Source organism: Orycteropus afer, unplaced genomic scaffold (assembly GCF_000298275.1).
Source record: "Orycteropus afer afer isolate SDZICR_OR568_19922 unplaced genomic scaffold, OryAfe1.0 scaffold00098, whole genome shotgun sequence".
NCBI lineage: Eukaryota > Metazoa > Chordata > Mammalia > Tubulidentata > Orycteropodidae > Orycteropus > Orycteropus afer.
The window spans coordinates 4,297,653-4,311,991 of NW_006921685.1; the positions used below are offsets into that span (position 1 = coordinate 4,297,653).

Below are 14,339 nucleotides of genomic sequence, written 5' to 3' on the forward strand. Positions count from 1 at the left end.
TTATCTTCTGTGTCTGTGTTAATTGGTTTCCCTTTTCTTTGTTGAAGAGGGTCTGTGCAATCCTTCTGCCTAGTCCGCCATCTTGCCCCGCCTCCTGGGAAGAATATTCTTAAAGAGATGTTCTTAGTTTTTAAATGAGCTGCCCCTTAAAAATAAATAAATAAATAAGGTTATCTGACTTTCTGTGAAGTCTGGGCAAAGGCTGATGCAATCATTTTTAGATTTTTCTTCTGAGAGACTTGTGACGATTGACCCAGAGTAAACACCACAAACCCATCTTTTCAAGAGTTCTGGAAAAACTTTTCCAGGTCCTTTAAAGAGGTAAGTCTTTGCTGTATGAACTTTTAGTATCACACGAATAAAATGTCATGTAACTCAATTTCATTGTTCCTGGATTATGGTTTTAGAGGGTAAAATATAACCAAAGATCATTAGCTATTAGGCAAATTAAAAGTGAGGTTATTGGAAGTTCCCTTCTTGAATGGTCTAATCAGTTTTGGGGATCTCTGGTGGCATAGTGCCTAAGGCATTTGAATGTTAACCAGAATGCTGGTGGAACCACCAGCCACTCAAAAGGAAGATTGGGCAATCTACTTCTGTAGAGATGTGGAAGCCAAGGAGGGGTCGCTATGAGTTGAATCTACTCTACCATGATGAGTTTTAGTCAGTTAGTTTTGACATTCTTTTTTGGAATGTTCTAAAAATTTTGAGGTACTTGTGTATGTGTTTACAAATTATTTACTTTTTGTTATCTCCGACCATATGCTGAATTCTTTGCATGAGTATAAGTTAAATATTGTGATGATACTTGGAAATTTGTGTACATTTGCAAAAAAGAAAGCTGCCACAAAGAGGGTAAATACTTTGTCCAAGATTACACAACAGTAGATGGCAGTGCTAGATGCTAAATTAGCTTGTTGATTGTACAGCCAATGACCACATCCAGCATTCTCTACTTCTTTCCCACCCACTTTCCACAATACTCCAAATGAAGAAAAGGTTAAGTTACTACCCTAAGTAGTTCTACTGCTTCACTTCATGTTTAGCCTTGGTTGCTGTTTTGATCCTCTAGGGCCACACTAACAGGAAATACCACAAATAAATGGAAAAAACAGAGATTTATTCTCTCATACCTTAGGAGGCTAGAAGTCCAAGTTCAAAGTGTCAGTTCTTAGATCTTGTCCTTCAGCTCTGCCTCTTGCTCCCGGCCACTGAAGCTAGAGACATCTCTGACTCAGGCAGCTGCTGGCTGCTGAATGCAAGGTCAACAAGTAAAATGACACAGTCTCAAGTTAATATACTAAGTCATATGTTGTTAATCCCTACTTTTTTTTTATTTCTAGGCCAGAGGCCCCCCCTCCCCCCCTTGAATTTCTGACTTGGTATTTCTACTTGAACTTCTCACACTGAAGACCCACTGCCATAGAATCAAGTCTGACTGATAGCCACCGTATAGAACAAGGTAGAACTGTCCCACAGGGTTTCTAAGGCAGCAGATCTTTATGGAGGCAAATTTCCTTATCTTTTTCCCATGGAGTGTATGATAGGTTTGAGCCATTAACCCTTTGGTTAAAAGTTGAATGTTTTAACAGCTGTGCCACCAGAGCTCCTTTAAACTTCTAAAGGGTATTTAAAATTTAATGTATAGGAAAGGGAACTCTTTATTTTTAATACATTTTATTTAAATATAATTTATGTACAGTGAAATGCACAAAACTAAAGTGCCATAGGTCAATGCATTTTTTTTGCCATGTTCCTTCCCCTCCCCTTTCACCCCTGCTAACCAACAAAGTTTACTTTCATATAGAAACCTTTCCCTGACTTTTTGTAATAATGATCTAATACTATATTTATCCTTCTGTAACTGACTTATTTCACTCAGCGTAATGCCCTCCAAGTTCATCCATGTTATGCAGTGTTTTGCAGATTCTACATTATTCTTTAGTGTTGCACAGTATTCTGTTGTGTATGTGTACCACAGTTTACTTATCTATTCTTCTGGTGATGGGCACATAGATCGTTTCCATCTTTTGGCTATGGTAAATAGTGCTGTGATAAACATGGGTATGCATATATCTGTTCTTGTCCTGGCTCTCACTTCTTTAGGATATATACTTAGTAATGGGATTGCTGGATCAAATGGTATTTCTAATTCCAGCTTTTTAAGGAATCTCCGTGCTGCTTTCCACAGTGGTTGTATCATTTTACAGTAGGATAGGGAACTCTTAAATACTCTTTTACCCTTTGTTTATGGTCTAATGTTAATTTGGAGGCTAGGACAGGCTTTATCATGAAAACAATTTGAGTCAAATTCTAGATGTTTTCAAAATGCAGTAACTATTGAAGGCTTCCTGGTGGTACAGTGATAAAGTGCGAGCTTGCTAACAAAAAGGTTTATTGGTTTACACCCACCAGCCATTCCATGAAATAAGGCTATGGCAGTGTATTTCTATCTTGTGTTGAACTGTGTCCCTGTAAAATGTGTCATTTTGGCTTGGCCAGGATTCTCTTTGGTTTGATAATTTTGTAATGATATAATTTGATAGTTCTATGTTATTTGGCAGTTATATAATATTTCTGTCGTAACAGCACTAGTTAATTAAGAAAGAATTTGCTGCCTTGAATAGGGTGCTACTCTAACTGATACCTAAAACATGGAAACAGTTTTGGAATTGGGTAATAGGTAGAGGCTGGAGGAGTTTTAAGGTGCTCAATAATAGTGTAAGTATAGACTACCTTGAATAGGAATTATGGATATCAGGGTCAATTCTGGTGAAGGATGGTGATGAGATGAGGAGACCTGAAACACCAGAGATAGTACAGATGGTAAGAAGAAGAGCTAGAGACATGATGTCAGCGAAACCATGAGACCAGGGTGAGATGGCACAAAAGTCAACATGCAGAGCAAAAGAGCTCAGTGCCTTTGGACAGGAAGCTTATTGGTAGAGTGGGTTGTCTCTAGGTACTTACTGAGCTTTGTCCAATCAGGGCAGAGGCGAGGCCACCCAAGAGCCCAAGGGGATAAAGCATTGAAAGGCCAAGTATCTTGGTTCTCAAGTGCTCCTATAACAGAAATATAACAAGAGGATGGCTTTAAAAAACAGGAAGTTATTCTCTTACAATTTAGGAGGCTAGAAGTATGAACTCTCAGTGCTAGCTCCAGAGGCTGGGTGAAGGTCCCTCAGTCATGGGCTTCAAGTCTGGCTCTTGTTCCAGGGCCACTGGAACTAGAGGCTTCTTCTGACTCATGCAGCTACTGGCTGCTGAGGCTGATGAATCTAAGGTTAGCAGGTAAATTGACACAATTCTAATTCCAAGACTGGCAGGCAACATGTCAGGCCACCGGTTCAAGTCCAGGAACTGGAGATGAAGACTTAGCCAAATGTAGGATAAAATGTGTCAAAAGAAAAAAAAAACAACAAAAAAACAGAAACCAAAAACTAGAGATCTTTCCTAAAGTTTCTCCGTATATACTGGAAGCATGTCACACCCTGAAAGCAACTCCCTTTCCAATGATTAACATTTCACAGCAGATTCCCATTGAAGCTAATTACACCACATACAATTGCATCATGGGGAATAACTATATCTAGCTGCCATGTCACTCAAAATCATGGCCCAGCCATAATGACACACAACCTTAACTACTACATCAACAAACTACGATGCAGAAGTGGAATAGACAAGGAATTCTGGAAGAAGAGCTGCTTAGTCTCAAAGGGAAGGACCATGAACTCTGAGGTCTCAAAGGGTGAGCCATGTCCTCTGGGGTTTCAAATGGTGGAGCCACAGCCTACTAGATTTCAAACAGTCAGATCTTCACCAAATTGCTTCTGGAGTGCCAGGCTGCTGTTCATTATTTTCAAGGGGTTGGGGCTAGATCCAAGCCCAAAACTGGATTGAGGGGGTATGGCTCCTGTCCCCAAGGGACAGAAAATTAGTGCCTACTGGGGCTAAAGGAGTGGAGATACCACTCAGTTGGAATAGGAGAATGGGGCTACCCAAAGCTGAGGAAGCAGTGTCACCCTCCCAGTGGGCATGGAAGGCAGAGCTGAAGCTCAGGGCTGAGGGAACAACACCCAGAATCTTGAGGGCAGGGTAAATGCCTAGACAGTCTCAGAGAACAGAGAATTATTTTCTGGCCTTGAGGGCTAATGTGAATTTCTCTGTTGGGTTTTGTATTTGCTTGGTGCCTGTTATCTCTTCTTTCCTTCTAATCATTCTATTTGTGATGGAAATATCTACCATGTGCATATCCCAGCATTGTACTTTGGAAGCAGATAACTTGTATTATAAATTCACAGATGAAGATGTTCTTTTCCCCAAGATGGAATTTGGGTTTAGAGTTGATTTAAAATTTTTTGGATGGTATGATAGGGTGAAAGTGTTTTGCATGTAGCAAGGACATAAAATTTGGTAGGACAACTGGTAAAATGTCACGGATTGTATTGTGTCCCCAGAAAATGTGTCAACTTGGCTTGGCCATGATTCTCAGTGATTTAGCAGTTATGTAATGATATCATTTGACAGTTTTGCAATTATGTATTTGTTCTGGTTACCTATTACTGCTCTGACAAGAATACACCACAAATGGGATGCCTGGACAAACAGGAGTTTATTCTTTTACAGTTTGATGACGTTAAGTCCATGTTCAAAGTGCCAGGCTCTAGGGACCAGGTGAAAGGCCCTACCTTGGCCTTCATCTCTGCCTCCTGCTCCCAGCCCACTGGAGCTAGAGGATTTCTTCACTCAGACAGCTGCTGGCTGCTGAGATAGACAAGCCCAAGATTGACAAGTAAAAAGGCACAGTCCTTACATTACCAAACCACATGGTAGGCTGTTATTTCAAGTCTGTTGAAAGTTCCCAGGTCAGCAGAGCATGGCAAGCTGCTGAGCAACAACATGGCCACATGCAGGTTTCAAGTGTGCTATAAGCTAGAGACCATTCCCAAAGCTGTTGCTTATATATGGGAAGCAGACCACATCCCTAAGGCAGCTACTCAGCTGCTTGTGGTAGACCCCACCATGGAGCTTATTGCCAGTCTCATCACGGTGAATAACTACCACCAGCTGCCCAGACACTCAATCAGGCCCGACCAAGTCAACATGCAACTTTAACTACCACAATAATTGTCCTCCAAAGTTGTGATGTGATGTGACCTGCCAGTCAGAGGTGAGGGGATTAGGATGGGATGCAACACTTTTACTCACATCCCAGACCTGATCTGATGTAAGGGGATTAGGGTAAAATGTAATTCTTTTACTCTGGTCATAACCCTTTTCTGATGTAAGACACCCCTAAGTACCTGTGCTGAATGATGCCAAGACTCTGGATCTCCAAGGGATGCTGGTCCCACAGATACTGAAAGGAGACAAGAACATTCCCCTACACCTGACAGAGGGAAAAATCCTTCCCCTAAAGCTGATGCCTTGAAATTGAATACATAGCCTCATAAACTGTGAGTGAGTAAATGTGTTTGTTAACAAACTTCCTTTTGGTATTTCTGTTATAGCATCAGTAGATAACTAAGGTAGCTTTTATAAAGAGGGCACCTGAATACATACAGGCTCAGGCCAGTAATGGTGGTCCACCTCTCACTACATCTTAGTCAATTGTTACATTCTAATTGCAAAAAAAAGACTGGGCTGAGACCAAACATGAACTGCTCTTCCAAAAATGCAATACATTGTAAAAGTTAAAGCCATGTCAAGATGAGCAACTTTAAAGGAATGAATAATATTATGAAATAAATTTGCAGAGTTTACAGAAGTATTTGAAATAATTTATTTTTATTATTAGTCACATACACATGAAAGAAAAAGTAATTACATTTTCCCATCATGTAGTTATTTTATAATAGGAATATATTTTCAAATATAAAAAAATTAAAATGTAAAGAATTTAAAAATTTTTGAGAGACCTATGAATTTTGAATATCTTCAGTAATATACCAGATATTAACACTTTAGGAAGACATTTCACTAAGATTATAAGAGGGTAAACAAACTGCATTTGATAAACTTGTTACTTTAGTATAAAGTTGATTAATATATGAATAAATCTATTCCTTATTATAGAGTTTAATAATGATAAACAGTAATATAATATATTCTTGTAGAAGCAGTTCTTCTAATATACTTTTACCATAGCAGATGATTTATGAATATCTTTATAGAATACAGAGAGTGGAAAATAATATTATGATGTTAGTTTAGATTAAATATTTATTTTCCCAGAGTAAATTATACTTTGATTATAATTATACCATTGATTATAAATAAAGAATAAATATTATGAATTTTAGTTATTGCTATTTGTAATGAATTGATATTTACCTGTTGTACTATTAATTAAAATCTTTATACAACTAGTAACATAAATTCCTATATTTTTGTAATTATTTCTACTAAAATTACCTATTCACTAAAAGGATCTTTCATCTTTAATATATGGCTGATATTTTCTGGATCTGAGAAAAAAAATGACTCAATTGAGTCACTTTTTGGTTTAATGTGCAGAACTGTTATTTGTATATAAAAGGCTCAGAAGAATTTTTTTGACTAAAGGTAGAAATGTAGGGTGTGGTCATTTAGATGTGCTCTATGGGACTACTTTAACCTTTCCAAATGTGATGCTATATCATAGTTCATTACAAAAACATTGGGCAAACAGAAGACCTAATGTTACCGAAAAAAGGAAATCACTGCTTTTCTTATAACAAATAAATTTCCTAGGGTCTTTCCTAATTTTAGTGGTATATGGAGATTTATGAATTTTACTCATCCAAGGTCCCTACATCTATCAAGTTCAGCTCACATTCTGTGCATTCACCAGGAGTTAGCATATTGTTTGTTACTCATATCATTTAAAATTAGAAAAAAAAATATTGGTGTTATGAGTAAAACACATACAAATTACTGGTTTCACTATGTCAGGAAAGTGAGAAGAGGGTAAGATCTGGGGAAAAGACAAAGAAAGAATGGGACAATGGTAAGTTAATGCTCTTACTGAATTTTAAGCCATATAACTAGCCTAAGGTACTGAAGTGAGTAGAGGATGGAGGTTATGTTTTTCTTTTTAATTAAGTTTCTTGTGGTTAAAATGAACAGAAATTGACATGCACAAAAATTTGCCAAATTGGACATATCTATTCTCTCTTTTTCTTTTTTCCTGTTTTCCCAAATTTTTGACAAGAAAACAAACAACATTTTGCAACCAAGAATATAGCGATTGCCACACAGGCCAGTAGGAAACCAATGACGTCCAAGGAGTGGTATTGGAACCAGGTGAGGTCATGGGCAGCTGGCCGAAGGTGCTTGGCTCCTTTGTGGCGCATGACAAACTCGATCCAGAAGACAGCTCGATCCAGGGGCTTTACAGGCTGATCATGGTGAATTCTTGATAACCTCATTGCACTCTCTTTATAACTGGAGGGCAAATATATAGACAGAAAGGAGAGATGTTTTGTTTTTATTTTCATTAAAGATAAGAATATGACACATGTTATATAAGTTATCCAAGTCAAAGGCTGTAACATATAAAGGAAATGATTAATTATTGCTGTGATAAATATTGATAGTTGCATAGGATTTTATCAGGTGCAAAGGGGAGAGTGTGCTCAAAGGCTGACATTGAAAAAAGTGAAATATACCAATATACCAGCTATGAATGTTTAGCCTACTCTTCCAAGAATGGCTTCTTATAGTGTATGAAGTACAGTTTCTAGGATTATTCAAGGACTAAAATGGTAACCAGGGGAGCTCTGGTAGTGTAGTGCCTAAGGCACTTGACTGCTAACCAGAAGGCTGGTGGTTCAAACCCACCAGCCACTCCTTGGAAGGAGGGTTGGGAAATCTACTTTCCTAGTGATACCACCTCAGAAACCCAAGTAGGGGTCACTATGAGTCGGGTCCTACTCGATGACACATAACAACAACAACAACAAGATGGTAACCTAGGAAAGATCTATTACAAGTATATACATACATACGTATGTAATCCATGAAATACCTAATAATGTGGATGAACTTGGAGGACATTAGCTGGGTGAAATAAGTCAATCACAGAAGGACAAATATTGTATTAGTCCACTATTGTAAAAAGTCAAGGAAAGGTTTACATCTGGAAGGAAAGTTTCTTTGTTGGTTACCAAGGATGGGAGGACAAGGGGAGGAAAAACTAAGAAAAAGAAAAGGTACTTACATATAGCCTCTGATATCTGGCTAGTTGATGGTATCTGACCCAGAAAATTGGTAGTTAACTTTGTTGTTAGTTGGCATTGAGCTTGCTCTGACTCATGGTGACCCCATGTATAACAGACCAAAACATTGCCTGGTCCTATGCCATCCTCATAGTCATTGGTATATTTGAGCCAATTGTTGAAGCTACCATCCCAATCTATCTCATGAAGGGGTTCCTTTATTTACAGTGACTCTACCCTTTACCAAATATTATGTTTTTTTTCTTAGTACAAAGTAAGCAAGATGAAGTCTCACCGTTCTTACCCCTAAGAAACATTCTGGCAGCACTTCCTAAAAACTAGATTTGTTTGTTCATCTGGCAGTCCACAGAATTTTCAGTATTCTTCACCAACACCACAATCCAATTGTATCTATGTTTCTTCAATTTTCCATTTTCATCGTCCAGCTTTCCCATACACATGAAGCATTTAAAAAAATAAAAATCATGGTTTGGGTCAGAAGCACCTTATTCATTAAAGTGAATTTATTCAGTCATTCACTTATTCTTTAAAAAATTAAAGAGGTCTTTTGCAGCACTTTTCTTCAGCACAATATATTGTTTGGTTTCTTGACTGTTGCTTACTTGCACTTTGATTACTGATCCAAGTAAAATGAAATCACTGATAATTTCAATTTCTTCACCATTTATCAAAATGCTGTTTATTGAGTCCAGTGGTGAGGATTTTTGTATTCTTTATGTTAAGGTGTAAGTCCTATTGAGGACTATAGTCTTTGACCTTCGCCAGTAAGTGCTTCAAGTCATTTTCACTTTCAGCGAGCAAGATTATATTATCTGCATATCACAGGTTATTAATGAGTCTCTAAACCCGATGCCCATGTTCTTCTTCATATAGTCAAGCTTCTAGTTTGTTTAGCATACATTGAATAAAAAAAGATACAATTCTGCTACACAAATTTTCCAATTTTGAAAAATTTTAGTATCTCCTTGCTATGTTTAAACAACTGCCTCTTGATCCATGTTCAGTTTCTGCATGAGCACAATTAAGTGTTCTGAATTACCATACTTCGTAACGTTATCCATAATTTGTTATGATCCATATAGTCAAATGCATTTGTGTAGTCAGTAAAACACAGGTAAACATCTTTCTGCTATTCTCGGCTTTTAGCCAAGGTCCATCTGACATCAGTAATGATATGTCTTGTTCTACATCCTCTTCTGAATTCAGCTTGAATTTCTGGTAGTTCTCTTGGTGTACAGCTGAGGTAATTCTTTAATTATCTTCAGCAAAATATTACTAGCCATAATATTAATGATATTGTTTGATAATTTCAGTGTTCTGTTGGATTGCCTTTTGTGGTAGTTAAGTTTGTGTGTCAGCTTGTCTGCGCTGTGATTTTGAGTGGTTGGGCAGCTGGGTGTAGTTATTCACCATGATGAGACTGGTAATCAACTCCATGGTGGAATCTGCTGTGAGAAGCTGAGTAGCTACCTGAGGGAGGTAGTCTGCTTTCAGTACATAAGAAGCAGCTTTGAGAAAGGTCTTTAGCTTTTTGGCATATTTGGATCCTACATTTAGCTGAGTCTTCATTCAGCAGCCTGCCAATTTAGGGACTGTTTCTAGACTTGAACTAGTGGCCTGCTGTGTTGCTTGATAATCTTGGGACTGTGTCATTTTACTTGTTGATCTTGGGTTTGTCAGCCTCAGCAGCCATCAGCTGCCTAAGTTAAGAGACACCTCTAGCTCTAAGAAGCCAGGAGATAGAGGCAGAGCTGAAGTCCAAGGTCTAAAGGCCTTCACCCAGCCCCTAAAATGCGAACCTTGAACTTGGACTTCTAACCTTCTAATCTGTAAGAGAGTAAATTCCTGTTTTTTAAAGCCATACATTTGTTGTATGTCTGTTATAGCAGCACTAGAGAACCAAAACACCTTTCTTTGGAATAGACACACATATAGATACCTTTCAGTTGGTAAGCCAGGTAGCTATCTTCCAAATTTCTTGGCATCAATGAAAATGATTTTCAGTATTGGACCTGTTTGTCAAAGCATCTCAAATGCTATTACATCAATATCTGGAGCCTTGTTTATTGCCAATGCATTCTGTGTAGCTTGAACTTCTTTCTTTACTACCAGTTGTTCTTTATCATATGCTATCTCCTAAAATGTTTCAATATTGACAAATTCTTTTTGTTATAGTGACTGTCTATTTCTTCCATCTTCTTTTGATGCTTCTTTCATCATTCAATTATTTGGCCATAAAATCCTTCAATATTGCAAATGAGGCCTGACTTTTCTCATCAATTCCTTCATTTTCAGAAACACATATGGTGTTTCCTTTTGGTTCTCTAACTCCAGGTCTTTGCACGTTCTATAACAATACTTTATCATGTCTTCTCAAATCACCCTTTGAAATCTTCTGTTTAGTTCATTTACTTCATCTTTTCTTGTTTGTGTTAACTGTTCTGTGCTTATGTGCAGCTTTTAAAGTCTTTTATGATATCATTGGATCTCTTCTTCCATTCTTGTCTTTTTAATGACCTCTAACTTTCTTTGATGTTATTCCAGAACTCTTCTGGTCTTTGGTTGTTAGTTTTCAATTCTTTGAGTCTATTCTTGGGATTTCTCTAAATTCACACTGTTGGGCTATATGTAGTCACTGCTTTGATTTTCTTCAGCTTCACTTCAACTTGCACTTGAGTAATAGATGGTTGTTTTGGAATCAGCCCCTGGATTGTCTGGACTGATAATATTGAGTTTCTATAGTCTCTTTCCACAGATGTAATCAATTTTATTCCTGTTTATGTGTATAGGTGTTGTTGAAAGAAATTTTCTCATGCATAAGTCATTGGTCTTGCAGAATTGTATCATTAGATCTCTGTCATTATTCCTATCACCAAAGCTACATCTTCTGACTACTGTTCCCTCTTTTTTTCCATATTTCATATTCCATTCACCAGTAATTATCAATGCATTTTGATTGTACATTTGATCAATTTCAGACTGCAGCAGTTCTAAAAATCTTCTATTTTTTTAATATTTGGCATTTGTGGTTGGTGTGTTAACGTAAGTAATAGTCATATTAACTAGTCTTCTTTGTAAGCATATGGATAGTAAACTATCATTGACAGCACTGTACTTTAGGATAGATTGTGAAATGTTCTTTTTGATGGTGCATGCAATGTGGTTCTTCTGCAATTTGTCATTCTCAGCATGGTAGATTAAATCATGCTGAGAATGACAAATCATGATCTGATTCAAAATGGCTTCAGTCCATCCATTTCAGCCCACTATTATCTAGGATAATGGCCTGTAAGTATTCCTTTTCATGTTTTATGGCTTCTAATTTTTCTTGATTCATATTTATCTATTCCATCTTCTGATTACTAATGGATGAGTAATTTCCCCAGTCTCTAAGACTGTGGAACTGTGGTAATTCTTTTTCACACAATTGCTAATTTCTGATGCAAAGGACAGTGTTTCTATATCCAATGTCAAGATAAATGAAGATACACATCTATCTTAAGAGGTAGCATATCCAAATATATTGGCTTTGAGTTTTTAAGGTAAATAGGAACATCCTGGCACAATCAGCGCTTCTTATCCCAATGCAACATTACAGTAACAACAGTGGTACACTTAACACCTCTAATAATCTCTCACAAAAGACTGGGTTGAAGCCTGTGTATTTCAAAGGAAAGTCATGTCCTCATATGAATTTTTTCAGTGGGTGGCCCAGGATTTACAGTTTTCACTTTGGTTTAGGTTGGGTGTAAATATTCCAGCCTAGAAACACAACGAGAGAAGAGTAGTGACTGGAAAGAAATGTCCCAGTATGAACATTTTGAGATTACAATTCTTGCCCAGTCTTGAGAATGAGGAAGACGAAATGTTGTGTTCATTCACAAGTGAACATGGCAAAATGGATTCAGCTCCAAGATACTATTTACTTGTGCTTTTTTTGTGTGTGTAGTGAGGAAAACTCTTATATTATATTACAATTGGATTGTACCACAGAAAAGATAAAAAACATAATTTAATCTGGTTCACCCTAATAGCTTTTAAGCAAAATATAGTGATGATAAAAGCCTATCTCTTCAAATCTGATGTTTTTCAGTGTTTCCTAAATTTAAAGATGTCTTCTTGTTATGTGCTCTTGAGTTGGTTCCAATTCATAGAAATCCTATGTACTTTATGCGGTTTATCCTTCTGGCAGCCCATGGTATTGTCAATATTCTTTGCCAACACCACTTCCAGTATACACTTCTAGTATATGTGTATAGGCCCCAAACCCCCTAGAGCCAGGAAAAGGAGGGACCAGGAGTGGCCTCGAGGACCTCAGGAGCAGTAAGATGTCCAGGTAAAAAGGGGCGGGAGGCAAGACTAGGTCCCAAGCCGCCTAGATCCAGGAAAGGGAGGGACCAGGAGCAGCTGGGGATCACAGAGTGGCAGGTTTCAGGTAGGAATTAGGTAAGAGGAGGGTGAAGAGGTTTCCAACAGCTAAGGGAGACAAGCTTGTCTGTCAGTTTGTCATCCTGTGAGGCTTGTACGTTGCTGTGAGTGAGACTTGAGGCTGTGCCACTGGTGTTTCAGACGCCAGCAGAGCTGTACATGGTGCACAGGTTTCAATGCAGAAAACTTAGTCTTACAGACTAAGAGACTAGGAAGAAGGAGAGGCAATCCACTTCTCAAAAACTGGCCAGGAAAAACCTTATGAATAGCAGAGAAACACTGTCTGATACATTACTGGGCAACTTTATGAATAGCTTGGAAACATTGTCTAACACAGTGCAGGAAGACTAGCCCCTTGGTTTGGAAGGCACTCAAAATAGGACCAGGAAAGAGCTGTCTCATTGGAATAGAACAATCTTAATGATATGGATAAAGTAATTCTTTCAGGACCTCCATGTGCTGACATAGCACAACTCAAATTGAGGAGCGACAACTGCAAACATCCATTAATAATCAGAACATGGAATGTATGAAGTATGAATCTAGGAAAATTGGAAGTTGCCAAAAATGAAATGGAACACATAAAGATTGATATCCTAGGCATTAGTGAGCTGAAATGGACCGGTTTTGGCCATTTTGAATCAGACAACCATATGATCTACCATGCCAGGAATGACAAATTGAAGAGGAATGGCGTGGCATTGATCATCACAAAATATATTTCAAGATTTGTCATGAAATACAGTGCTGACAGTGATAGGATAATATCCATATGCCTACAAGGAAGACCAGTTAATATAACTATTATTAAAATTTATGAACCAACCCTCAAAGCAAAAGATAAGGAAATTGAAGAATTTTATCAACTTCTGCAGCCTGAAATTGACTGAACATGCAATCAAGATGTGTTGTGTACCACTGGTGATTGGAATGCAAAAATTGGAAACAAAGAAAATCACTGGTAGTTGGAAAATTTGGCCGTGGTGACAGAAATAACGCTGGAGATCGCATGATAGAATTTTGCAAGACCAACGACTTATTCACTGCAAATACCTTTTTCAACAACACAAATGGTGGCTATACATGTGGACTTCACCAGATGGAACACAGAGGAATCAGATTGACTACATCTGTGGTGAGAGGTGATGGAAAACTCAATATCTTCAGTCAAAAGCAGACCAGGAGCTGATTGTGGAATAGACCATCAAATGCTCATATGCAAGTTCAACTTGAAGTTGAAGACAATTAAAACAAGTCCAAGAGAGCTGAAATATGACCTTGAATATATCCCTCCTGAATTTAGAGACCATCTAAAGAATAGATTTGATGCATTGAACACCAGTGACTGAAAAGCAGAAGAATTGTGGGATGACATCAAGAGCATCATCCAAGAAGAATGAAAGAGGTCATTAAAATAAGAGAAAGAAAGAAAAGACCAAAATGCATGTCAGAAAAGACTCTGAAACTTGCCCTTGAGCAAAGAGTAGCTAAAACAAATGGAAGAAATGACAAGATAACAGAGCTGAACAGAAGATTTCAAAGAGCAGCTTGAGCAGACAAAGCCAATTACTATAATGAAATGTGTAAAGACCTGGAGTTAGAAAACCAAAAGGGAAGAACATGCTCAGCATTTCTCAAGATGAAATAACTGAAGAAAAAATTTAAGCCATGAGTTGCCATATTGAAAGA

At 37.8% G+C, this 14,339-nt stretch overlaps 1 protein-coding gene across 1 annotated transcript in view; it reads right to left on the reverse strand.

Moving 5' to 3' along the window:
• Window positions 1-7,148: 7,148 nt before the first annotated feature.
• LOC103198601 (UDP-glucuronosyltransferase 2A3) overlaps window positions 7,149-14,339 on the reverse strand; it is an 82,984-nt gene continuing 75,793 nt past the window's right edge. Inside the window, exon 6 of the mRNA XM_007942767.2 lies at window positions 7,149-7,428. Coding sequence (XP_007940958.1) covers window positions 7,149-7,428 — 280 coding nt within the window. The remainder of the gene's footprint in view (window positions 7,429-14,339) is intronic.